The 24,439-nt window shown below is 42.5% G+C and overlaps 1 protein-coding gene across 2 annotated transcripts in view; it reads left to right on the forward strand.

Annotated features, from left to right (window-relative positions):
- Nucleotides 1-24,439, forward strand: part of RAPGEF3 (Rap guanine nucleotide exchange factor 3) — a 101,727-nt gene that overhangs the window by 41,100 nt on the left and 36,188 nt on the right. For both annotated transcript variants that reach the window (XM_044284533.1, XM_044284534.1), the window contains 10 exons: nt 640-693; nt 4,894-5,000; nt 11,857-11,978; nt 13,184-13,361; nt 15,670-15,754; nt 17,097-17,157; nt 18,328-18,404; nt 22,716-22,862; nt 22,966-23,081; nt 23,173-23,261. In XM_044284533.1, the coding sequence (XP_044140468.1) occupies nt 640-693; nt 4,894-5,000; nt 11,857-11,978; nt 13,184-13,361; nt 15,670-15,754; nt 17,097-17,157; nt 18,328-18,404; nt 22,716-22,862; nt 22,966-23,081; nt 23,173-23,261 (1,036 nt within the window). The remainder of the gene's footprint in view (nt 1-639; nt 694-4,893; nt 5,001-11,856; nt 11,979-13,183; nt 13,362-15,669; nt 15,755-17,096; nt 17,158-18,327; nt 18,405-22,715; nt 22,863-22,965; nt 23,082-23,172; nt 23,262-24,439) is intronic.

The following is a 24,439-nucleotide window of genomic DNA, read 5'->3' on the forward strand; positions in this document are numbered from 1 at the left end:
CAATTCTCGCTTGGACCTGTTTGCTGTTTTATGGCTGTTTGGTGCCTAGTACCATGATCCTGGTCTTCTTCAAAACAGTATTGTCCTTTTCTTCCTAAATTAAATGTGTTCGGGCTGATCAGTAAGGGCTTAAGGGGTTGTCTGGGAGTAAAATAAAAAGCCTGTTTTGTTCTAGAAACAGTGCCATACCTGTCAACAGGTTTTAACTGGTATTGCTGCTCATCTCCCTTGCAGTGAATAGAGATGTACTGTAATACCACACACAGCCTATAGCAGATGTGGTACAATTTTGGTAGCAAGCAGACATGTTTTTATAATCATGGACAACCCCTTTAATAATAGGTGTGAACAAGCTCTCAGGATATAAGGGTGTACACCAGCCCCAGAATGTAAATTCCCACTCTTCCTGTAATTCGGCTTTCACGTTTTCCAGTAATGTAAGGAGATCTTTGTTTCACCATTGTGTCCGTATATGTGATACACATTAACACTAGTTAACAATCAGTTCTGCTCTTAAGAACATCCTGTAGGAGATGAAACTGTTACACCTGAGTCCTCTTCTGCCCTTTTTTTTTTAAACAGTAGTCTTTTATTCACCTTTTCTTTAATCTAATGGGGATTATTTTCTGTTATTTTCAGACCCCGCTTCCTGATATTGAATCTCAAGAGGAGTACAGCCAAACCGTGAAACAGGTAACACAGGGCGCTCTCCTGCACAAAAGCTTCTTCTGTTTGAATCAATCTATTCTACTTGGGTTGACTAGTGGAAATGGATAGGTCTACATCCTGTTTTTTATCTAAATGTGGAATTCCAAAGAAATAAAATAGTCAAAAACAAATGAACCTGCCATTGCAGCCAACCTAGTAATAGAATGTCCCTGGGATGGTTAGTATCATGCATTACATATTACAGGGCTTTCTTCCTCACAAAATAAACTTTTTACTGATTATATTTAAAAAACAATTAAAGATTTCCTCCCCATGCACAGGAAATAGTTGCTTACAAATAGCTCCAGAGCAGTGGTGTACATAGAGAAGTAAGGGCCCCAAAGCAACGATCAAACCAGGCCCCCCACACAGGACAGAAGGGTTTCCACCTAAACCCCTTTCAATGACCCTTGGGTCATTTTTTCCACTGCCTCATTTGCTGAAAGTTGTTCTTTTAGAGGGTAGAGTCCTGACCAAGTTTTCACCCCCAGTAGAAGAGATGATCCCAACTAAGACTGGGCCCCCTCTTACCCTGGGCCTCATTGCAGTTACATGGTCTGCCGCTATGGTAGCTATGCCCCTGCCCAGATACATATGTTATGTAATACTCCCAGGGGCAGACTGGTAACTTAAAGTGTCCCTGGAAAAAATACTAAAAGTGGCCCTGTTTTGTAGTTGGGTTCCAAATATTTAGATAGCATGGCTTGTAATACCATATTGTGGCACATTATACCACCCCAACAGAGCCAAATACCACAGCCCATCACAAAATACTGCCAACAACAGCACAAAATTAATTCCCAAAAACTTCCACTGACTGGCTGTGAGGAGGGCACAGGCGCCCCTCTGGGCATCGGCCCACCGGGACATTTCCCTTTAAGGTCTATGGCCAATCCACCCTGAACTCACTATGGAGAGGAGGAAGACACCAGGGAAGCTACTGAGCATGTTAGTCCACTATTGAATGCAAGAGAAGGCAGACCAGTAAGATGAACAGCAGGGGGCGCTACCAGAGAGGAAAATATAATGTACGTATTATTTTCATTGTATTTATATTGCAGTATGTTGAAATATTCAAATGCAATATTGAATATAAATATTTCAATATCCAATATTGTTATTCCACAGTAATACTTTTTACAGGGGATACTCTTTAAAGAAGGAGAGAGAGAGAGAGAGAGAGAGAGCAGAGAGAACCAGTATAGCCAGCCAAAGGCTAGTTTTACACAAGAGTGTTCAGACCGGGAAATGCGATGTGTGATGGTCACATTTCCCGGACCAAACACTGCTCCTCTGACCCGAAATGACAACATTATGATTTATGATGCCATGGGTTCCTGCCTGACCATAGAGCTTACCAAAATATTATCAAAATTTAAAACCAATTTCCACTCCAACACAAAACACGTAAAATGGTATGGCTTTTGTATACAGAGATCAAAAACTAACACATAATCACTATAAAATATTAAGTAAGTATCTGGGCATGTGAGTCCTTGTGTTTCGCTAAGGTGTGGTTTCTTGGCATTGGGGATAACATGCCAGAACAGCCCAAATATACTTAAAATAGCATCTAGTCTACTTTTTGGGTTTTCCAGCTTGGGCAGGAGGCATGGCATAAAAGGGTTGCCCGGCCTTGGAGCTGACTCCTGGGGTCCTCTCCCTCTGAACATAAAAAAGTCCCAATCACCTGTCCGCAGCCCCACCGCTGCTCATTTCCTGACCACTTTGGATTCCTGCAGGGCCAAGAAGCAGCTCGGTCCCACGACCGCTACGGACAATCACAGGCCTGAGCATTCAAAGCGACTTGAATGCTAGGTCACAACAGCGATGTACCATTCAAACTGCTGTGACTGTTGAGGCTTTTGATGGGTCACAACAGTCACCAGACCAAGTCACTTCTTGGTCCTGTGGAGACTGGAAGTGACTGGGTATGGAGCAATGGTGGGACTGCAGACAGGTGAGCTTTTTATGTCCAGGGACCCTAGGGTTGTCGTTTTTAAGGCCAAACAACCACTTTAAGATTCCCATTTTGGTGCAGAGTAAGCCAACCAAGATTTGCTGTAAAGTTAGATTGCCTGAGAATTTCTCTGGTTTGGCTGCTTGCAAGTTCTTGAAAAGGATGAACGCGGACTAACAGAGTATACACCTATAGGTGGCACTAGAGGGGTAGTTTATTTCTTCTGGACGAAAGCTTTTGCATATTTTTCCCAGAAAGTAAATTTTATTTTCTGTAAATGGTTATTGGGCAGCCATCTTAACTGTACTACATTTAACAGCATTGAGAGATACGTTTTATAGCAGCTAATCTGGAGGTGGTTCATTGACTTCTATCTATGGTAGAGTATGGCGGACATGTTCTGTAACCTGTGCAGAGGTTATTGTCCGGGAGGAGGTGAGCTGTATCCATTATTTATTGTCAGTGGTGTTATCCTGTATTATCCGCCTCCGGCTTTATAAAAGAAGTGTTAATTGTTAGTATAATCTTGCCTGTGATGATAATGAGATGACTGCTGAACAGAAAGTCTCCATCTAAAATAAGGCTCAGTGGTCAGTGTGAAAAATGTATGATGTCAGATGATTTCAGTATTAAGTCAATGAAAATGAGAAAAACAAAGCACCAACCATATTAAAAATTATTAAATAACTGGTCATTTTCTCACTGTACTTTCCATTTAAAATTAATGGCTTCATAAGCTCCACCCTTTGTTGGTCCAAAAACATTCATTGTGGACCCCCACAAATTCTATTTTTTAAATTACTTTAAAAAAAAATCTTTGTTAATGTTGGTCATTATAGTTGGCAATGTGTCCAGCTGTGGGTACACCTAAAATACCCAGAATTCTGCACAGCTGATGCCAGCCTTGAACAGGATCGAAGGGCAGTGCCAATATTATGCAGGGGTTTTCGGGCCATCTCCAAAGGGACTTTTAAGAAACAAATGTTAGTTTTTTCTCAAGTTCAATGCGACCAAACACGATGTATTCTGACCACAGAGTTCTCTCTTTCACATTGATAAATGTTCTTGAATAATGGAGTGCACAATGATGTGTTAACCCTTACCCTAACGCTGGGTTCACACCTAGGCGTTTCTCAAAGGCGCGTTTCTATGCGCGTTTTTGTCGCGCGTTTTATGCACGTTTTTTTTAATAGTGAACGCGCGTTTGACGCGCGTTTGGGTGATTGACAGCAGTGTTGTCCAAAGAGTCTATGGCCCAAACGCGCGTCAAACGCGCCAAAAAAAGCTCCTGTACTTGTTTGAGCGTCGGGCGTTTTACAGAGCGATCGTACGCGCTGTAAAACGCCCAGGTGTGAACCCTTCCCATAGGGAATCATTGGTTCTTGCCTGTTGTGCGTTTTACAGCGTGTAGGAACGCGCTGTAAAACGCTCAGGTGTGAACCCAGCGTAAGTTCACACCTGAGCGTTTTACAGCGCGTTCCTACACGCTGTAAAACGCTCGACAAGGAGAAACCAATGATTCCCTATGGGAATGGTTCTCACCTGGGCGTTTTACAGCGCGTACGATCGCGCTGTAAAACGCCCGACGCTCAAACAAGTTCTTGAGCTTTTTTTGGGGCGTTTGTCGCGTGTTCCCGCACATAGATATTCGGGAACGCGCGACAATGTGTGCACGTCTGTCTCTGTATGCGCGATTGTAAACGCCCGTACAATCGCGCATACAGAGCGCTCGTTTCAGAACGCTCAGGTCTGAACCCCCTGTCAGTGACACCACTGCGGCTGCTAGTGTAAGGCCTCTTGCACACAAACGTATTTTATTTCCATGTCCGTCCCGTTTTTTTTTTTGCGGACCGTATACGGAACCATTCATTTCAATGGGTCCGCAAAAAAATAAAACATGTCCTATTCTTGTCCGCATTACGGACAAGGATAGTATTGTTTTATCAGGGGCCAGCTGTTCCGTTCCGCAAAATACAGAATGCACACGGAGGTCATCCGTATTTTTTGTGGACCACAAAATACATACGGTCGTGTGTAAGAGGCCTAAGAAGAATACAAGAGGCATTGTTACCATCTCCCTCAGGATACATTGTTGCCTAGCGTATCCGTCCTCTGATTGTAAACATCTTGTTCAATGAAAACCTAAATATATTTTTACTTCCTCATCTCTTCAGCCTTCTGAGTGTGACTTTTCCTGAAGATTGCATTCCCTTCTCTTCCTCTAGGTGGTGTCACATAAAGTCTGGAGAGCAGCTAAAGTTCTGCGGACGTATCTCCTTACCATGTCGCCTGCACTGATGCGTGATAGAAAACACCATTTTCGTAATCACAGGTACAGTCCTTATACCCTGACACTCCAGACTGAAACATTCATCCTGTATCATTTATTTGCATGTACTATTTATTTCTATAGTTTATATAGCGCCAACATATTCTGCAGTGCTGTACACAGATTGTCAAACAGGCTGCACTGGACACGTGAAGCCATTCTGCCCTCGAAGCATTGGCCCTATTTATCATACTACCTTCACTGCCGAATCCTGGCTCCAAAAAGCTGCAGAATATGGCTTTTGCAACTTTTTGCACAGAATTTTCACACCATTCACTCTGGTTTGGAAACGTGAGTGGAACACTGGGTGTGTAGCTATGTTAATCAGTTTCACTCCAGATTTATGATTGAGACTTTTTTTTTTTAAGTTGCATTTTTTTTTCCGCAATCTCACTCCAGGAGGAGGGTGGAGTAGGAAAAGTGGAGGAGCTTCTCTAGACACAAGGGTTAGGTTTAAGGACAAGACAAATGTATCAAACACCATGTGACATTTGATAAATCTCCAACACAGACTGAAGCAAAACGGACTTCAAATATTCCGCTCTTGATAAATTCTCCCCAGCGTGTCTGGAGGAGTATACGGTGGCACATGAAGTGTCTATGACTCTGTGATACAGTCTTTGCTTTCATGGGCTACCATGGATCTGCAGTAAAGCCCCTTTCAGACGAGCGAGTTCACGCTATGGACTCGCGGCGTGAGTATGCAGCAGCACCTGTCCTGAGCTCCCGGGTCGCATAGCATTATATTGATTTATGATGCTGTGTAACTCTTAAGCCTCATGCACACGTCTGTGAAACACGGACCGCGTGAGACAGCCCTGGATTTCTTCTGAGTGCAGGAGCGCAGAGCGTCATTGGTTGTTATGACGCCGTGCGCTTCCTGCTGCGGACGTGTGCATGAGGCTTTAGGCCTCTTTCACACGAGCGTCGCGGGTGAGGGCCAGATGCATTGCGGGTGGATTGTGGGAAACCCATGCGAGTGCGCACACCATTTCAGTTAGTTTTGTCTGCGATTGCGTTGCGTTGTTCAGTTTTTTCCGCGCGAGTGCAAAGCGTTTTAATGCGTTTTGCACACGCGTGATAAAAAACTGAATGTGGTACCCAGACCCGAACCTGGACTTCTTCACTGAAGTTCGGGTTTGGTGTTCTGTAGATTTTATTATTTTCCATTATAACATGGTTATAATGGAAAATAATAGCACGTGGTGAATGCGATGACGTCAGCGCAGGTCCTTCTGAATGAAGATAGAAGATCCTTCTATCTTCATTCAGCAGGACCTGCGCTGACGTCATGTTACTACACCAGCTCCAAGGTGATACTATGAAGCCCTGTGGTGCATTGTGCAGCAGTTAGACCTCTTTCACACGGGCGTCGCGTGTGAGGGCCGGATAGGATGCAGGTGCATCGCGGGAAAATGCGTGATTTTTCTGCGCGAGTGCAAAGCGTTTTAATGCGTTTTGCACGTGCGTGAGAAAAATCGGCATGTTTGGTACCCAGACCCGAACCCGGACTTCTTGACAGAAGTTCGGGTTTGGGATCGGTGTTGTGTAAATTTTATTATTTCCCTTATAACATTGTTATAAGTGAAAATAATAGAATTCTTAATACAGAATGCAAAGTAAATTAGGGATGGAGGGGTTAAAAAATTTAAATTTAACTCACCTCATCCTCTTGTTCACGCAGCCCGGTTTGTCTTCTGTCTTCTTCTTTGATGAGAAAAGGACCTTTGGTGACGTCACGTGACGGACCATGTAAGGAGAGCAGTGACGTCACCAAAGGTCCTTTTTTCCCAGGTCCTCAAAGAAGAAGAAAGAAGAGAAGCCGGGCTGCGCGAACAAGTGGATGAGGTGAGTTTAATTTTTGTATTTTTTTTAACCCCTCCATCCCTAATTTACTAAGCATTCTGTATTATAAATGCTATTATTTTCCCTTATAACCATCCCGATCGTCACCAAGCAACAATGCATGAAAATCGCATTGCATCCGCACTTGCTTGCGGGCGCTTGTGATTTTCACACAGCCCCATTCACTTCTATGGGGCTTGCGTTGCGTAAAAAACGCAGAATATATAACATGCTGCGATTTTCACGCAACGCACAATTGATGCGTGAAAATCACCGCTCATGTGCACAGCCCCATAGAAATTAATGGGTTTGGATTCAGTGCAGGTGCAATGCGTTCACCTCACGCATTGCACCTGCGTGAAAAACTCGCCCGTGTGAAAGAGGCCTTAGGGATTTTGTGTGATGCATTGTGTAGCATCTTCCCGTCAGAACTTTATAACTTGGTGTAAAAAACACGTGGTGTGAAATCGCGCCAGTGTTTTCTTCCGTCCATCTACTTACCGTGATGCAGGGCATGTCATCTTGGTCCTGTTCACATTTCAGTATCCTGCACTGCTGCTATTATATGTATGCTACAGACATAGACGGCCAGAGGCTGCAACACTTGCTCCGTTGCCGCAGCCCCTTCAAACAGCTGTTTCTTCCCCCAGTGATCTGATATTTATGGCCATCAATATCCTGAAGCTGGAAAACCCCTTTAAAGGGGATTATCCGACTTTAAAGGGGATTGAAATAACCGAAATAAAAAAACAAACAAACAATAAAGGCAAAAGTAAAAACAGCAGCATATGTGATAAAATGAAAAAAAAAAAAGCAAAAAAACTAAAGACACTACTCATCCAACTAACAGTCACACTCCGGTTGGGACCTTGGTCTATGTTTACAGGCGGCTGGCATGTGACCGCTCATCAGTTATGTATTGTACATCACTGCTCAGTGATGGCAGCTATAATGCCAGTAGTATGGCATGTGACCACTGAGGCCACTGATTGCGTTTATAAACAAAGATCGGGGAACCTCAGCCGTGGATCGACATGGGACTGGAGAGGTGAGCATTTTCTTTTTTATATAGAATGTATTGCTTTTCTTATTTAAAAGGTCAAAGAACCCCTTTAATGTATCCATGTACATGTATTATATAAAGTGGCATCTTTCATGAGCATTCCGCGACTGAAAATCAGTTCCATTCATTTGAATGGGGCGGCAAGCACATGGATTTTTGCAAGCTCCATTAAAGGGAGTGGAACAGATTTTCAGTCACAGAATTTTCTGCCACAAAATCTGCCGCGTGTGAAGTCACCCTAGGGAGGAACGTCTGGTCCTGACAGACATTGTTCGGGGCACCTTTCATTTTTATCTAGAACCTAATCAGGATCCAATCACACGTCCTCAAATGGGTCCGCATCTGTTCCGCAATATCGGGAACGGGTGCGGACCCATTTATTCTCAATGGGGCAGGAATGGATGCGGAGAGCACACTATGTGCTCACCCTTAGGCCTATTTCACACGGGCGTGTCTGCCCCGTGGTCGTGCTGCGGCCCGCAAAATGCACGAGCACAGTCCGCGGGGCAGCCGCGTTGGATCGCGGACCCATTAACTTGAATGGGTCTGCGATCTGTCCGTTCTGCAAAAAGATAGGACATGTTTTATCTTTTTGAGGAACGGAAATACGGGACGAAACCCCACGGAAGCACTCCGTAGTGCTTCTGTAGGGTTCCGTTCCGTGCTTCCATTCCGCATCATTCTGCATCTCCGGATTTGCGGACCCATTGAAATTAATGGGTCCGCATCCGTGATGCGGAATGGCCATGGAACGGGACCCGTGTATTGTGTATCCGCAAATGCGGTCCGCAATACGGCAACGGGGTGCACACGCCCGTGTGAAAGAGGCCTTATTGTGTGATTTTTATACTTCCCCAGGTTTACACAGGAGTCTGTCTCCTCCAAAATCAGTTTCAGGGTACGCATACCACTATATAGGGTGGGTTCCCCCAAAACATCACCTTGCTCTACAGAAGGTGCCGGACTTTACCTTGCAGATCTTGCACAGAGGAACACATTATTTTAGCATCTTAGTTCTAGTATTCAGCAGTTGTGACAATGAGATCATTTTCTAAGGATGATGTCATTATTTTTTATTATTAGAGATGAGAGAATCTGCAAAAATTTGCTGACCTTTGAATATCAAAATTCTTGTTCTGACGCCTGTAATAGCGAATGTTCCCACCAGCATAATGCTGCCACAGCCAAGTTTTTACAGACCGTCTCATGCATAATAAATTCAATGTGATTCATTGATGCACAAAAAAAGACACGAAAATTGCCAGAGATTGAAGGGTGTGACTCCTGTGAGCCATCAGTCTGCTCCTCGTCATTAGTCGTGTAAAGGGCCCCATCTAGTGGCAGAGGCATGCATTGTCCATTTTCTCACAACGACCCACTGATTTGTCATAGTTTTCCCTATGTACAGACATCTATTTTACCGCTTATATCTTATCAAAGAGACATGTTTGGGCTGCAATTACGGTAGTCACGGAAGTAAGCATCTAGCGGTATTCGAAGATATACAGATATTCTAATATATTACAAAGAAAAAAATTACATTTTAGGGTACCGCCACATGTGGTGGGTCATCTGTGGATTTTCTTAAGGATCTTGTTGCCACAGATTTCACCTTCTTCATTACAAACAGTGAAATCTGGGAAAGAAATTTGCATAAGTTGACATTCTGAGGGTGTGAAATTCGCTCTAAAATTATGTGCTGATTTTGTTGCAGAAATTTTCCGCCGCATGTGCATGAGCTTCGTTATGTTTGCCCGGGGTTATGTTACGTGTGGCCGTACATTAAAAGTAAAAAAAAAATATATATATATATATATATATATATATATATTTATATAAAGTTTAAGAAAATAATTTGTCAATAAAACATGTGCATAAAGCTAAAGAATAATATGATTATTTAAAAAATATTATGTTGTTTCTCCTTAAAGGGGTATTCCCATCACAGACAATGGGGTCATATTGCTAGGATATGCCCCCAATTCCACAATGAGAACGGAGCGGGGAAATGAACAGAGGGCACACTGCGCATGCGCAGCCACCCTCCATTGATTTCTATGGGGCAGCCGAAAATAGCCGAGCGCTGGTTCTGCTATTTCTTCTGCCCCATAGAAATGAGTAGGAGCAGGGGCCGCGCGTGCTCGGTGCTCTTCCATTCACTTCTATGGGAGCAGTGCTTGGTGGTGGACGGGCCCCAGATATCTTCAGCCACAGCTCTCCCCGTTCCGTTCTTGTTGTAGGTACGGGTCCCAGAGGTGAGACCCGCCCCTATCCTAGCGATATGCCCCCATTGTCTGTGATGAGAATACCCCTTTAATTGTTACATCCCATACAATAAATTTAAAGCATCATTTATTGGAGAACTAAAAAAAGATATTAGCAGAATGTTTTACTTGGTTTCAGAAGAAAAATATTATAAATGAAGAGGCTTAAAAATTATACAAAAAAGACAAAACACCCTGAAGGCCAAAAGGAACTATGTCCTTAAGGCCTCTTGCATACGAACGTGCCGTGTTTTGCGGAACGGAACAGACGGCCCATCATAGAAATGCCTATTCTTGTCCGCAAAACTGACAAGAATAGGACATGATCTATCATTTTTGCAGGGCCACGGAACGGAGCAACGGATGCGAACAGAACACGTAGTGTCCGCATCTTTTGCGGCCCCATTGAATTCAATGGGTCCGCACCTGAGCCGCAAAAAATGCGGCTCGGATGAGGAACCAAACCACGGTCGTGTGCAAGAGGCCTAAATGGGATTTCCAGGATTTTAATATTAATGGCCTATCCTCACAATAGGTCATCAATATTGGATCGGCAGGGATCCGACACCCTGCACCCCCACCGATCAGATGTTTTAGAGAGCAGCTGGGGCGCTGGAAGTTGGAGCTGGAATTACACATCCATGTCTGCTGTTTGGTGGACAGAGTTGGTAACTAATGCACCATCCTCAAGGGAGTGAATGGGATAGGCTGTCAATATTAAAATCCTGGACACCCCCTATAAGGGGTTATTCCTATCTGTAAGATATATGGCATTGCCGCAGTCAATGCCATACATGTTCACTATCTTGAGAACGGGGATCCCCTGTCTTGCCGCTGGTGTAGATGGATTGGTTGCTGCACATCCGCAGTTCTCCCCATTCATTTCAACAGCCAATTACACCTGCTGGATATGGTGCCGTACATGTCTGAATAATAACCCTTTCAAGGGTTAAACATATCAAATCATTACGTTTTAATCATTCTCTTATGGATAGCTTAATTACTGTATGGTCAGATAATCCGCAGAATTATCTTTATATTTTCTTTGGCTTTGGCCTCATGCACACAACCGTTGTTGTGTTCCGTTCAGCAAAATGGGGTTTCGTTGTTCCGTGATCCGTTTCCGTTTTTGTTTCTGTGTGTCTTCCTTTAGTTTTGGAGGATCACCAGACATGAAGGAAAGTAAAAAAAAAAGTCTAAGTGAAGTTTGCCATGCAAATGATAGGAAAAAAACGGACGCGGACGCGGATGACAATCTTGTGTGCCTCCGCGTTTTTTCACGGACCCATTGACTTGAATGGGTCCGCAAACCGTTTTCAGTAAAAAAAATAGGACAGGTTATATTTTTTTGACGGACTGGAACCACAGATCACAGACGCGGATGACAAACGGTGCATTAGCCGAGTTTTCAACGGACCCATTGAAAGTCAATGGGTCCGCAGGAAATCACGAAAAACGGACACGGAATAAATCAACTGTCGTGTGCATGAGGCCTTTTTTAAATAGAATGTATAATGGCGATATAGTGATACTGAAATGTACTGCATTGGGAAATGATGATCTGGTAAAATCACCTAATATCGGACTATACATATGATTTTATTAGGACATTTGTCTGGTGTTCATCAGATTTCTGTAGCTGCACATGGACTTGCTTAGAAAAGGCCTTGTCGCTCTTTCCCCATAGGCAGTGCTGTTCAGGGAAGGAGCTCGTGGACTGGTTAATTGGCATTAGCCCGGGTTTGCAGTCACGCAGCCAGGCTGTAGGAATATGGCAGGTACTGGTGGAAGAAGGAGCCCTGGTACATGGTAAGTAACATGATGCTTCATATGCTGAACATGGATTTAATAATTCACAGTCAATGGGCATTTTCCCATAACAGATTGGTTTTAAAACTCCTGGCATCATATGAAGACTGGCACAAGAATTCTTTATAATCACCAATCACAATTCATCATTTTTCCTCTGCAGCAAAGTGGTGAACATGAAATATGTGATGAGATGAAGAATACACAGGAGAGGGGCTCATACACATTAGATTGCACAGATCAGAGCCTGGCTCCTGCTCAGACTGGCATAAGGATTAGCATAAGCGCCAATTTGGGTCATCTAATCCCCTAGATGCCTTGATCAGTAGCGAGAGCAGCATCTAAGCGGTTACAGAGGGAGAGGGCTCCATCTGTCTCCCATCGGCACCCCAATAATGAGATCATGGGCTGCAGATGTCTTGGCATCCTATTGAAGGCCCCTGATCTTCCTTCAGTGTATACCTAGAGAGGCGCAGCCTGCTGGTGGATGTCAGTATAGTGTTAACAGAATAATACATTGCATTGCATAAGCAATGCAGTGTATTATAGAATTGATCAATAGGTTGCCTATTAAAGTCCTCTTGTGGGACTAGTAAATAATTTTTCAAAAAAATGAAAGAATTTTAAAATAAAAAAATGTAAGTAAAAAAAAACACAACTTTTAACGTTAAAAAAAGAGCTTTTGCTTTTTGTTCTTGTGCGTCCATAGCTTTCCCAAAATGGAGGCTGTGACTTTTACTGCGCAGACGCTAGAAAAGTATTCACGCACATGCAGATAGGGAATGTCCATCGCTTCTTGGCCATAAACCTTAAAGGGAAATTTCCACCTCACTGGGTCCACCTCACTGCCGGCCAGTGGGAGTTTTTGGGAATGTATTTTGTGATGGACTGTGATGTTTGACTCTGTTGGGTGGTATAATGTGCCACAATATGGTATTGCTGGCCCTCCCTTCCATCGGTTTGATCCAGCTACAAAACAGGGCCATTTTTAGTATTTTTTCCAGGACCACTTTATGTTCCCAGTCCGCCCCTGTATGCACCTGCTTCTTTCAGTCCGTATTTGTCAACTTTATTGATCTTTTATCTCATCTGGTTGATTGCTTCCTTCTCGGTAGTGATGGATCCAGACCATGGTTGGTATAAGTACTAATCTGAAAGATAACACCAGTACGTCACTTATCCAGAAATCCATCATTTTGTTGCAGTTAGACAAGAACCAAATTTCCAGGACAAGGATTCACAGTTCTACAGATTCTTTAAAGTTGATCTGTTCTTAGAGTCGGCTCTTGGCGACCGAGATACCGAGGATGAACTACAAGAATCTCTGGTGTTCCTTGCACAACTTGGACCAGCAGCTTTGCTTACAATGATTCTTCGCAAGCCGTAAGTTGAAGGCCCTCTTATACAGATCAATACATTTTCATATACCCTATAGTGAAAGTCAAAGTCAAAAGAGACAGGTCCCCGGTTCCATTTCCTCATCTCTTGGCCAAAATGGACTATCTCACTGTGGAGGATCCTTCATGTCCTGCATTACACGGACAACCTATTGATTTCAATGGGCCCTGTGTAATCCCTTCTCCAGTGGTGGTGCTGCAGGAATATGGAAAACTTATTAACGGGTTTCCACAAGTGAAAAGTGGGGCAATTGTTTCAAATTAGAAAAAAAAGAAGCTGAAAAGGGGTAAACACAAGAGTGGTGCTGGTTCTTTAAAGAGCACCTGTCGGTAAGACCAACCCTAATAAACCAGGTGTGCTGCCCGGTAAAGTTCATTCTGCTGATTAAAATGATCTTGCGACGTTCCTGTCTTCTTTATGAAACTAAGCCACAGAGAACCTCAGTTCTTCTGCTTTCCAGTGCTGGTCACTTCCCCCCCGGTACATGGACGCCCTCATTTGCATAAATAATACATTTCTTTTTTTTTCTCGGGGATGCTGCAACCGATTTCACAAGACAGATTTAATTTTAATCAGCAGGTTCAACCCCACCAGACACTATGCCTGGTTTAATAAAGTTGATCCTGCGGACAGGGGAAATTACTTTTGTCCCTAATGTCCCTAACTGAATAATCCACTTTTAAAGGTGTTATCCAGGATTGACATGTTTTTTTAAATGCCACACTCTACCACCGGACCTGTGAAGGGAAGCATACTTACCTGCTGCTCAGTTCAGGCTCCATGGGTCTCAGGCTGTCTTCGCTGCACTTTGGTTCCTGCATGTAAACTTCCAGCATGGACAGGATCCTATGCACTGCTGCAGCCAATCACTGGTTTCAGCAGTAACATGTCCCCAAGCAGCATGTCACTGCTGGGTTATGGGGACACGTCACTGCTACAGTCATTGGCAGATCCGGAGCTAGAACCAGCCCTGTACCTCACATGGATCCAGAGATCCTCTCATTCATTACTCCAATTGCTCTACTAGATTGTCTTTAGGCTGGTAGCTGAGGGGAGTGTCCTTTCTGTCGCAGCTCTCTCCCCATAACTGTCACAGCTTCTAACAGTAGATATGGCTGGTAGGAGGATTGAACTGAGCATGTGTGACCACCTTAGCAATGTTACTGAGGTAGTCAGAGAAATAAGGAAAAGAACAAACAGTAGAGGTCACTATACAGATACATTTTATTGAATAAGTGGCTCAGTGGCTATGCAGCATTTTTAATTACATGCAATTACAAAAGTTTTCAGATCCAGGTTCTGGTTTGAAAAATGTAGAATTTTTTTTATGGGAAAACACTTTACCCCATTACTACATGTACAGGGCTGAGAGGGTCTTTAAACATGGCGCCCACTCGCACATGCAGTGGGCGCCATAGCCAGTGGGTCTCTGCTGTTTCAAACAGCAGAGGCCCGCGGGTAATGTCCACGACTGGCAATAATGCCAATCGCAGTCATTAAAGCCTTTAGATGTCGTGTTCATGTGCGAACATCTTTAGATGTCGTGTTCATGTGCGAAATGATGAAAAACCGGGAAGCCCGCGCTTCTGGGTTAAGACCAGGATCCCCTTGCGTCGATCGGGGATGCCAGTCATTAATTTTATTATGCTCTGAAGAGACTCAGCTTGTTAAAGCTGCAGTTCCTATGTTGTCCCACAAAACACAAGCCGTCATATGGATATGTGAATGGAAAAATAAAAAGTTATGGCACCAGGAAGAGAGGGAAGAAAAATGAAAATGCAAAAACAAAAAACCTCCATTATCCTCCATATTTTCTGCGGACAGAAAGTTTCTGTTAATAGAGGATGCAGACAAAAAGAGCGGTCTAAGGGCCACTACCCCCAAATAAGATATATTGCTTTTTGTATTCACATTTACTACTGGTTTATGCAAAATTTAACTAATACAGTATGTATGCTTAAAGGTACACATAATAAATATAAAAATAAACCTAACAATGGTTTCCAGGTCCAGAATTTTTTTTTCATCATCATTTTACGCTCATATTTAATTAAATAAAATGGTCTTGGCTTCTACTCATCACAGAGCCATGGATCCTAACAAATCTTAAAAATATCTCATAGACTTATAATTAGGTCTGTCTGGACTGTCTGCTATTTTCGATGGCAACAATGGCGCTGCAGACTACACTATCAGTAATACAAAAAATATGGGAACCCTGACAGAAGGACAGCCATAGATATCGTATTCCTGCCATATTTTTATTACTGGATATTTGCTTTTACTTTTGTAGTCCTTGTCAGCGCACTGAAGAAGAGCTGGAGGTGATATTCGAAGAGTTGCTACATATAAAGGCAGTTTCCCATCTTTCCAACTCAGTGAGTATCCATTTGAAATTTTTGAATTGTAATAACCAACAATTATAATTAATATCCAGCCGGTAGTGTAACGTGTACAAATAAGAAGACCGCAAGGATGGCTAATAGTCATGATACCCATAATTGGCCAGGTTCCGCTGGGCTGAGACTGCCCAAACATTTGGGGGGTCATTTATCAAACTGGTGTAAAGTAGAACTGGCTTAGTTGCCCATAGCAACCAATCAGATTCTACTTTCAACTTTTTACAGCTCCTTTGGAAAATGAAAGGAGGATCCTGATTGGTTGTCATGGGCAACACAGCCAGTTATACTTTACACCAGTTTGATAAATGACCCCCTTGATTGTTAGAGATGAGTAAATCGGTTCTAATCTGAAACATCAACCCGAATTTTGTGTGATTCGATTCTGGAGAATTGAGATATGGAGACAGAGAAAGGTAGAAATAGAGAGATGGGGAGTGGGAGAGATGGAGAAAGATACAGGGAGAGAGAGAGAGGGTGAGAGGGAGAATGGAGGGAGAGAGAGAGAAAGGCAGTGATGGAGAGAGGGAAAGGGAATGAAAAATAGGGTGAGAGATAGCGGGAGAAAAGGAGAGAGAGATATAGGGAGAGAGAGAGAGAGGAAGAGAGAGATATAGGGAGAGAGAGGAAGAGAGAGAGAGAGAGATAGTTGGGGGGCAAGCGAGCGCATGAAAGAAGGAGAAATAGAGACAGAAAGAGAAGGAGAGAGAGAGAGAGAGAGATAAAGACTTTTCCAGGCATTTGGAGCATTTTCTATTCAGGGCTAATCAAATTGGATGTCCAATTTGGTTGAAATGGACCCGAATTGTATTTCAAATAATTTTCTCATCTCTAGTTGTTACTAAAACTGGAGGGAAAGTTACTGTGTCGTTTTCTGTGTCTGTTTTTTTTTATTATCATAAAAATTTCAGTGTTGAATCATTTGCATTAAAATTGCTTAGGGCTCAAGCACATGACCGTATGTATTTTGTGGTCTGCAAAACACGGATCCGCAAAAAAAATGGATAACATCCGTGTGACATCTGTGTTGCATCAGTTTTTTTGTGGATCCGTTGTAACAATGCCTATCCTTGCAAAACGGCCAAGAATAGGACATGTTCTATTTCTTTGCAGAACGGACATGCAGACATAGAGAAGCAGAATGCACACTGAGTCATTTCAGGTTTTTTGCGGATCCATTGAAATGAATTGTTCCGCATATGTACCTGTAAAAAAAACAGAAACGGAAAAAAAAATATGCTCATGTGCATGTGCAATTTAACTGGTTAAATGTGTCTCTAAATAAAAAAAGGTAATACATTTTTTTTTAATGTGTTATTAGGTAAAGAAGGAATTGGCGTCAGTGCTGGTGTTTGAATCTCACTCAAAAGCTGGAACAGTCTGTAAGTGTTAATAGTGGATCTGTTGTCTGAAATTGGATCATATTTGTTTTTAAAAGGGTTAAATAGGACTTCAGAATTGATGGCCTATCCTTAAACCCTTCCTGACGCAGCGATTTTTCGTTTTTGCGCTTTTGGTTTTTCGCTCCCTGTCTTCTTGAAGCCATAACTTTTTTATTTTTCTGTTCACATAGCCGTATGAGGGCTTGTTTTTTGCAGGACAAGTTGTACTTTCTAATATCATCATTTAGTATGGAAAGAGGGAATTCCAAATGGGGTGGAATTTGGAATGGGGTGGTTTCCTTTTTTTGGGCGTTTATTATGCAGTAAAACTGACTTGTGCTCTTCGGTCTCCAGGTCAGTATGATTACAGTGAAACCAAATATGTATAGTTTTTCTTGCGTTTTAATATTGAAAAAAAAACTTTAGAAAAAAAATCGCCATATTCTGACCCCCATAACATTTTTATAGTTATGTCTACAGAGATGTGCGAAGGCTCATTTTTTGTGGGTTGATCTGTAGTTTTTGATATGATAATACCATTTTGGGGTGTGTATGACTTTTTGCAAATCAGACTTTTTTTTCCCATTATGCCATTCATCATATGGGATACGGTTTTCTTTTTTTAAATAGCACAGGCATTTTTGCACGCTGCGATGCCCATGATGTCGGGGATGCCAGTCATTAATTTGTATTATGCTCTGAAGAGACTCAGCTTGTTAATTTTGATTTTGGGGGAAAGGGGGTGATTTGAATTTTTATATATTTATTTTAGATTTTTTTTATTACTTTTTTTTTTTTACTTTTTATTAGGTCCCCAAGTGGACCACAAAATGCAATCAGATTACAGTTCAGTGCTGACACCTGCTGGCATGAATTGTAATATATAAGTAATGAGCCTGGAAGCCTAATAAAGTCTGAGGCTCATTACTTTGAATGAACGCCTTCCCCGATCTCTTCCGTGAGCGTTTACCTGTGAAGTGTGCACTTCCGGGTTTCCAGCTTCTCAGATGCTGTGGTCACATTTGATCATCAGTCCACGCATAACATCTCTTAGTACAGATATTGTGAACCACACTTTTAATACTTTATCTGTCTTTCATTCTAATTCTCTACAATTGTCTTTTGACATTATTTCTACAAAATAAGTTTTTTCTTGGTTTTATTCTGCAGTGTTTAGCCAGGGTGATAAAGGCACCTCTTGGTACATTATATGGAAGGGTTCTGTGAATGTGGTTACCCATGGCAAGGTCAGTATTACTGTATTATGTATCTATAGAATATTGTAATGCACTTTTTTAGGCAAGTGCTATACAGCGGACTTTACATAAGAAATTGCGTTTTTCAACTCACCTGCTCTGTGGTCCCAGATGCAAGATGTGTGGAAAACTCAATTGATGAACTTGGAAATCAATGGAAAAGCTCCAGCTTCCAATAAAAGACCATAGAGACTTTATTGTGCGTCTTTAAAAACAAATAGGGATTGACATGGAAACACGAAGGCCTAGGCGTTTGGGTCTAACAATAATGACCCTTAATCATGGCATGAATAAGGGTCATTATTGTTCAAGATAACATGTGTAGGAATTTATGTTTCCAAGTTTTTTCCTGTTTGGTTTTAAAGATGCACAATAAAGTCTCTAAGGTCTTATAACATAATTTCCTTCAGATTTTTTTCTTAGGATAGATTTATGTTCATCTCAGTTCTCAATTCATTTACTGCTGATTTTATAAAAGTAAAGTTGTAGTTTTTTTTGGGTTATAAGTATCAAGAAATAACGTGCTTATTAAAACAATACCTTTATTAGTTATATTAAGGGGTAACGGAGCAATATATGCCCTAGTGATGACATAGATCTCAAGGAAGGTACTTTAGAAACTCCCACCAAAGAAGAGACAAAATAATAAATTAATAGCTCCCTGGACATCTGTGTGTGGTGTGGTCTGCTGTGGGTCCCCTTACCAGTTCTTTATCTACTGGTATGGTTACCTTATACTGTAACTGATTCCCACAAGCCACCTATGGGAGCTAAGTTTCCATTATATCTATGATATTATAATCTCTCCCTACGATTATTTCTGTTCTATCACCCCCTGATGAACCGCCAGGTGCAGGTGAAACACGTCAGGGTTTTTATTTCTTTTCTAGGTATCTGTATATTTATTTTAGGGGCTATCATTTACACCCCTTAGGATACTGTCTGTATACATTTTTTATATACAGTACAGACCAAAAGTTTGGACAAACCTTCTCATTCAAAGAGTTTTCTTTATTTTCATTACTATGAAAATTGTATATTCACACTGAAGGCATCAAAACTATGAATTAACACATGTGGAATTATATACATAACAAAAAAGTGTGAAACAACTGAAAATATGTCATATTCTAGGTTCTTCAAAGTAGCCACCTTTTGCTTTGATTACTGCTTTGCACACTCTTGGCATTCTCTTGATGAGCTTCAAGAGGTAGTCACCTGACATGGTTTTCACTTCACAGGTGTGCCCTGTCAGGTTTAATAAGTGGGATTTCTTACCTTATAAATGGGGTTGGGACCATCAGTTGCGTTGTGGAGAAGTCAGGTGGATACACAGCTGATAGTCCTACTGAATAGACTGTTAGAATTTGTATTATGGCAAGAAAAAAGCAGCTAAGTAAAGAAAAACAAGTGGCCATCATTACTTTAAGAAATGAAGGTGAGTCAGTCCGAAAAATTGGGAAAATTTTGAAAGTGTCCCCAAGTGCAGTCACAAAAACCATCAAGCACTACAAAGAAACTGGCTCACATGCGGACCGCCCCAGGAAAGGAAGACCAAGAGTCACCTCTGCTGCGGAGGATAAGTTTATCCGAGTCACCAGCCTCAGAAATCGCAGGTTAACAGCAGCTCAGATTAGAGACCAGGTCAATGCCACACAGAGTTCTAGCAGCAGACACATCTCTAGAACAACTGTTAAGAGGAGACTGTGTGAATCAGGCCTTCATGTTAGAATATCTGCTAGGAAACCACTGCTAAGGACAGGCAACAAGCAGAAGAGACTTGTTTGGGCTAAAGAACACAAGGAATGGACATTAGACCAGTGGAAATCTGTGCTTTGGTCTGATGAATCCAAATTTGAGATCTTTGGTTCCAACCACCGTGTCTTTGTGTGACGCAGAAAAGGTGAACGGATGGACTCTACATGCCTGGTTCCCACCGTGAAGCATGGAGGAGGAGGTGTGATGGTGTGGGGGTGCTTTGCTGGTGACACTTTTGGGGATTTATTCAAAATTGAAGGCATACTGAACCAGCATGGCTACCACAGCATCTTGCAGCGGCATGCTATTCCATCCGGTTTGCGTTTAGTTGGACCATCATTTATTTTTCAACAGGGCAATGACCCCAAACACACCTCCAGGCTGTGTAAGGGCTATTTGACCATGAAGGAGAGTGATGGGGTGCTGCGCCAGATGACCTGGCCTCCACAGTCACCGGATCTGAACCCAATCAAAATGGTTTGGGGTGAGCTGGACCGCAGAGTGAAGGCAAAAGGGCCAACAAGTGCTAAGCATCTCTGGGAACTCCTTCAAGACTGTTGGAAGACCATTTCAGGTGACTACCTCAGAATGCCAAGAGTGTGGAAAGCAGTAATCAAAGCAAAAGGTGGCTACTTTGAAGAACCTAGAATATTACATATTTTCCAGTTGTTTCACACTTTTTTGTCATGTATATAATTCCATATGTGTTAATTCATAGTTTTGATGCCTTCAGTGTGAATCTACAATTTTCATAGTCATGAAAATAAAGAAAACTCTTTGAATGAGAAGGCGTGTCAAAACTTTTGGTCTGTACTGTACATTGATGGCCATTACAGGGTTAAAGAGGACCTTTCACTAGAATAAAAAATCTAAACTAACTATGCAGACATGGAGAGCGGCACCCAGGGATCTCCCTGCACTTACTGTTATACCTGGGTGCCACTCAGTTCTCCCGGTATAGCCTCCGGTATCTTCATATGTTAGGCTCCACCCAGTGAAACCTGTCAGCGTCTCCTTCTCCCATGCTGTAGCGCTGGCCAATCGCAGCGCTCAGCTCATAGCCTGAGAGGCTTTTTTTTCTCTCAGGCTATGGGCTGAGCGCTGCGATTGGCCAGCGCTACAGCATGGGAGAATGAGACGCCGGCAGGTTCCACTGGGTGGAGCCTAACATATGAAGACACCGGAGCCTATACCGGGAGAACGGAGCGGCACCCAGGTATAATAGTAAGTGCAGGGGGATCCCTGGGTGCCGCTCTCCATGTCTGTATAGTTAGTTTAAATTTTGTATTCTAGTGAAAGGTCCTCTCCACCATCAGGGGGTATCCCTGGGCACAGGATTTTTTCTAGGGTTTAATAGGGAAAGTTCCCCCCCCCCCCCTCTACCCAGTCCCATTGGATACCTGTATAGATATCTACCTCTCCCTGTTAATTTATTATTTTGTCTCTTCTTTGGTGGGAGTTTCTAAAGTATCTTCCTTTAGATCTATGTCATCACTAGGGCATATATTGCTATGTTACCCCTTAATATAACTAATAAAGGTATTATTTTAATAAGCACGTTATTTCTTGATATTTATAACCTAATTATTTACGTGTCTGCTATCTATATTATCTATAATTTTCTTGCAGTCAAACAAGCCCCTAATAAATGGTTAGAAAGCTCTTTTACCTCTATAGCCCTAAAGTCCTATCTGATCTGGACAACCATTTTTCAGAACTGATCTGCCCCAGTGATCAACTGATAGTACTGGGTCCAGCTTTTCTACTCCCCCCACTACCACCACCACCTACTATCAGCTGTAATTGCTAGAGGAGGCTCTGTGTCCCTTTTGTGTTGCATGGTGCCCTTTCAAATGTATTGAATTATGTAATACATAGTATAACAACTCGGAGATCACTTAGATCTTTGGAACCAGCATCAAGGTAAGATGGTTGCACATGTCGGCACATATCTAGAAGCCACTCCAACAGCATACTGTATATTTCTACTACATGGCAAAACAGTATACAGTTAATATACAGGATGCAACATAAATCGTAGGCCATCTGCAACCACTAACTAAAAGTCAGTGTTTTTTATCACTACCATAGTGCGGACCTATCACCTGACACCTCATACAGAGTATGTTGGGTCAGGCTTTATACCATACATATGGTCCTGGCTCCCACAGGTCTTGGCACAGCCTACTTCTTCTCCAGAGCCCTGAAGGAGGAGTTCTGCCCTCTTTTCCTGGGCTGTCCCAGATGTTTCCCAATGGGCCTCATCAGCTCCAAAGCAAGAGTGGATATTGGTTCAGTTGGGAGCAAGCTCTTCTCTTCCCCAACTCAAATAGTAAACCAGCCCCCTGTTCAAGGTATTGTAGAAACCTCCAATACAGCTTTGCTGCTCAGATTCATCCCTGATTGCTTAAATCTCAGTTTTAGTGGCATAATCCTGACACTCTGGCAACTACACTGCCATGACAATGGTCAGGTTGAGTCCCTAAAGCGTCTGGTCTAGTTCTATGCTAATATTCGCCCTAACAATAATGTTTTCTGTTTCAGGGTTTGGTCACCACACTTCATGAAGGAGATGACTTTGGACAACTGGCTCTTGTCAACGATGCCCCAAGAGCTGCAACCATAGTATTGAGAGAGGACAACTGCCACTTCTTGAGAGTTGACAAACATGACTTCAACCGGATTCTCAAGGTCAGTAAATCTCAATTTGTAATACTCATCGTATGTCCTTTATTCCTCTTCAAAAGTGCAATATGTACTAAGTATAGTTGTAAGTTAATGGTCTTGTCTGTAGGATGTAGAAGCCAACACAGTGCGACTAAAGGAACATGGTAAAGTGGTATTAGTGCTGGAAAAAACTTCTCACCTATCTGGGAATAACTTACCAACTTCAGTGCCTGGAAATTATAAGTGAGTACCTAACATGCTTATCTCAGATAATGAGGATATGGAGATTAGTTATGATTTGAGCTTCTATTAAATTTATTATGCATACTTTAAGGTACACTGTTATGTCTGGAACAGCTGATAAAATCCTGGAGCATTTGCTGGAGACAATGAGGTTGGATTCATCTCTCAATAACACAGAAGGTAATTAAATTTCTCCTTTCCAAACCTTCCAACCCTCTTTAATACCTCTAAGTCTGCTTTGGTTTCAGAACACTGATTCACCACAATGGCTCTGCTATTTCTTTAGCAGGCAGAGAGAAAGATAGGCAGTCTGGCACAGTGTGCCACATGACCGCCCATTTTCCCATTAGAAATATTGTTACTACCAGTAGCCACAATGCAGTTACAGCACCCCAGAATAGGGTTATTGTAAAAAGTTGATTGTTGTTATTATGTTTTATTGCTAAAGTGAAAAGTTTTACCGTGTTTGTGTACCTATTAGCGCTGTATGGATGGGTCAGGGCTAGCCCCATTTAGGTTGGCAGGATATGGGCCTGGGTCCACCCCTGGCTAAAGCGAGTTCCAGTTTAGCTGTGCTACAGAAGAGACTTATGTTGTGTGAGCTTCAGATAACCATAATTTTCTGGGACTACAACTACTCAAGCAAACTATTCTACTACCAAAAGTGCACCAGAGAGAGAAAGGAATTAAGAAGGTCCAGAATCTGCAAGAACATGCATTGGGGTCAGACAGCAAGGTATTGTGCATGTTCATGGCAAAGGGAGATTATGTTGCAGTGAGAAGGTACATTGCTAGCGTGACCTTCCACACTTTGAGACCGTTTGACGAGCCGTGTCTTAAATCTGTACCCCTCAGTCGGGAACCCATACCAAAAACCATTGCATGCCTAAAGTTCTGCAGAGAGACAGATACATTACTGTTGGGGAAGAAAATTGCATCTTTTCAGTTTGGAATTGTGCCTTGTTGGATGTACTCCTACTATCCTGCACATCAGTAATGAGAGATTTATTTATTACCACTGGCCTGGTCACTGACTCCATTGCACATGCGCCCACACTCCTGCCTTGCACCCTGCCAAAATCATTAATACCACTGGTACCCCACCAGGCAGAAGCTCCAATGCCAGGGTGTGTCCTGAGACAAGAATGGGTGCGCCCTCCTATCACTACACTGCTCTAGGAAGCGCCGGTGTGAGAATTACCATGTGTTCCTTCTGCACATATATCATTGTGAGAGCCACTACCGCTCCCACCCTCCGCATGCTCCTCCTGGGCTTGCTGAAAAGTGATGTTGCATCCCTCTGTATTCTTAGTATATATTACAATGCATATAAATAAATACATAATCCTAACTTCATC

Source organism: Bufo gargarizans, chromosome 3 (genome assembly GCF_014858855.1).
Source record: "Bufo gargarizans isolate SCDJY-AF-19 chromosome 3, ASM1485885v1, whole genome shotgun sequence".
Taxonomy (NCBI): Eukaryota; Metazoa; Chordata; class Amphibia; order Anura; family Bufonidae; genus Bufo; species Bufo gargarizans.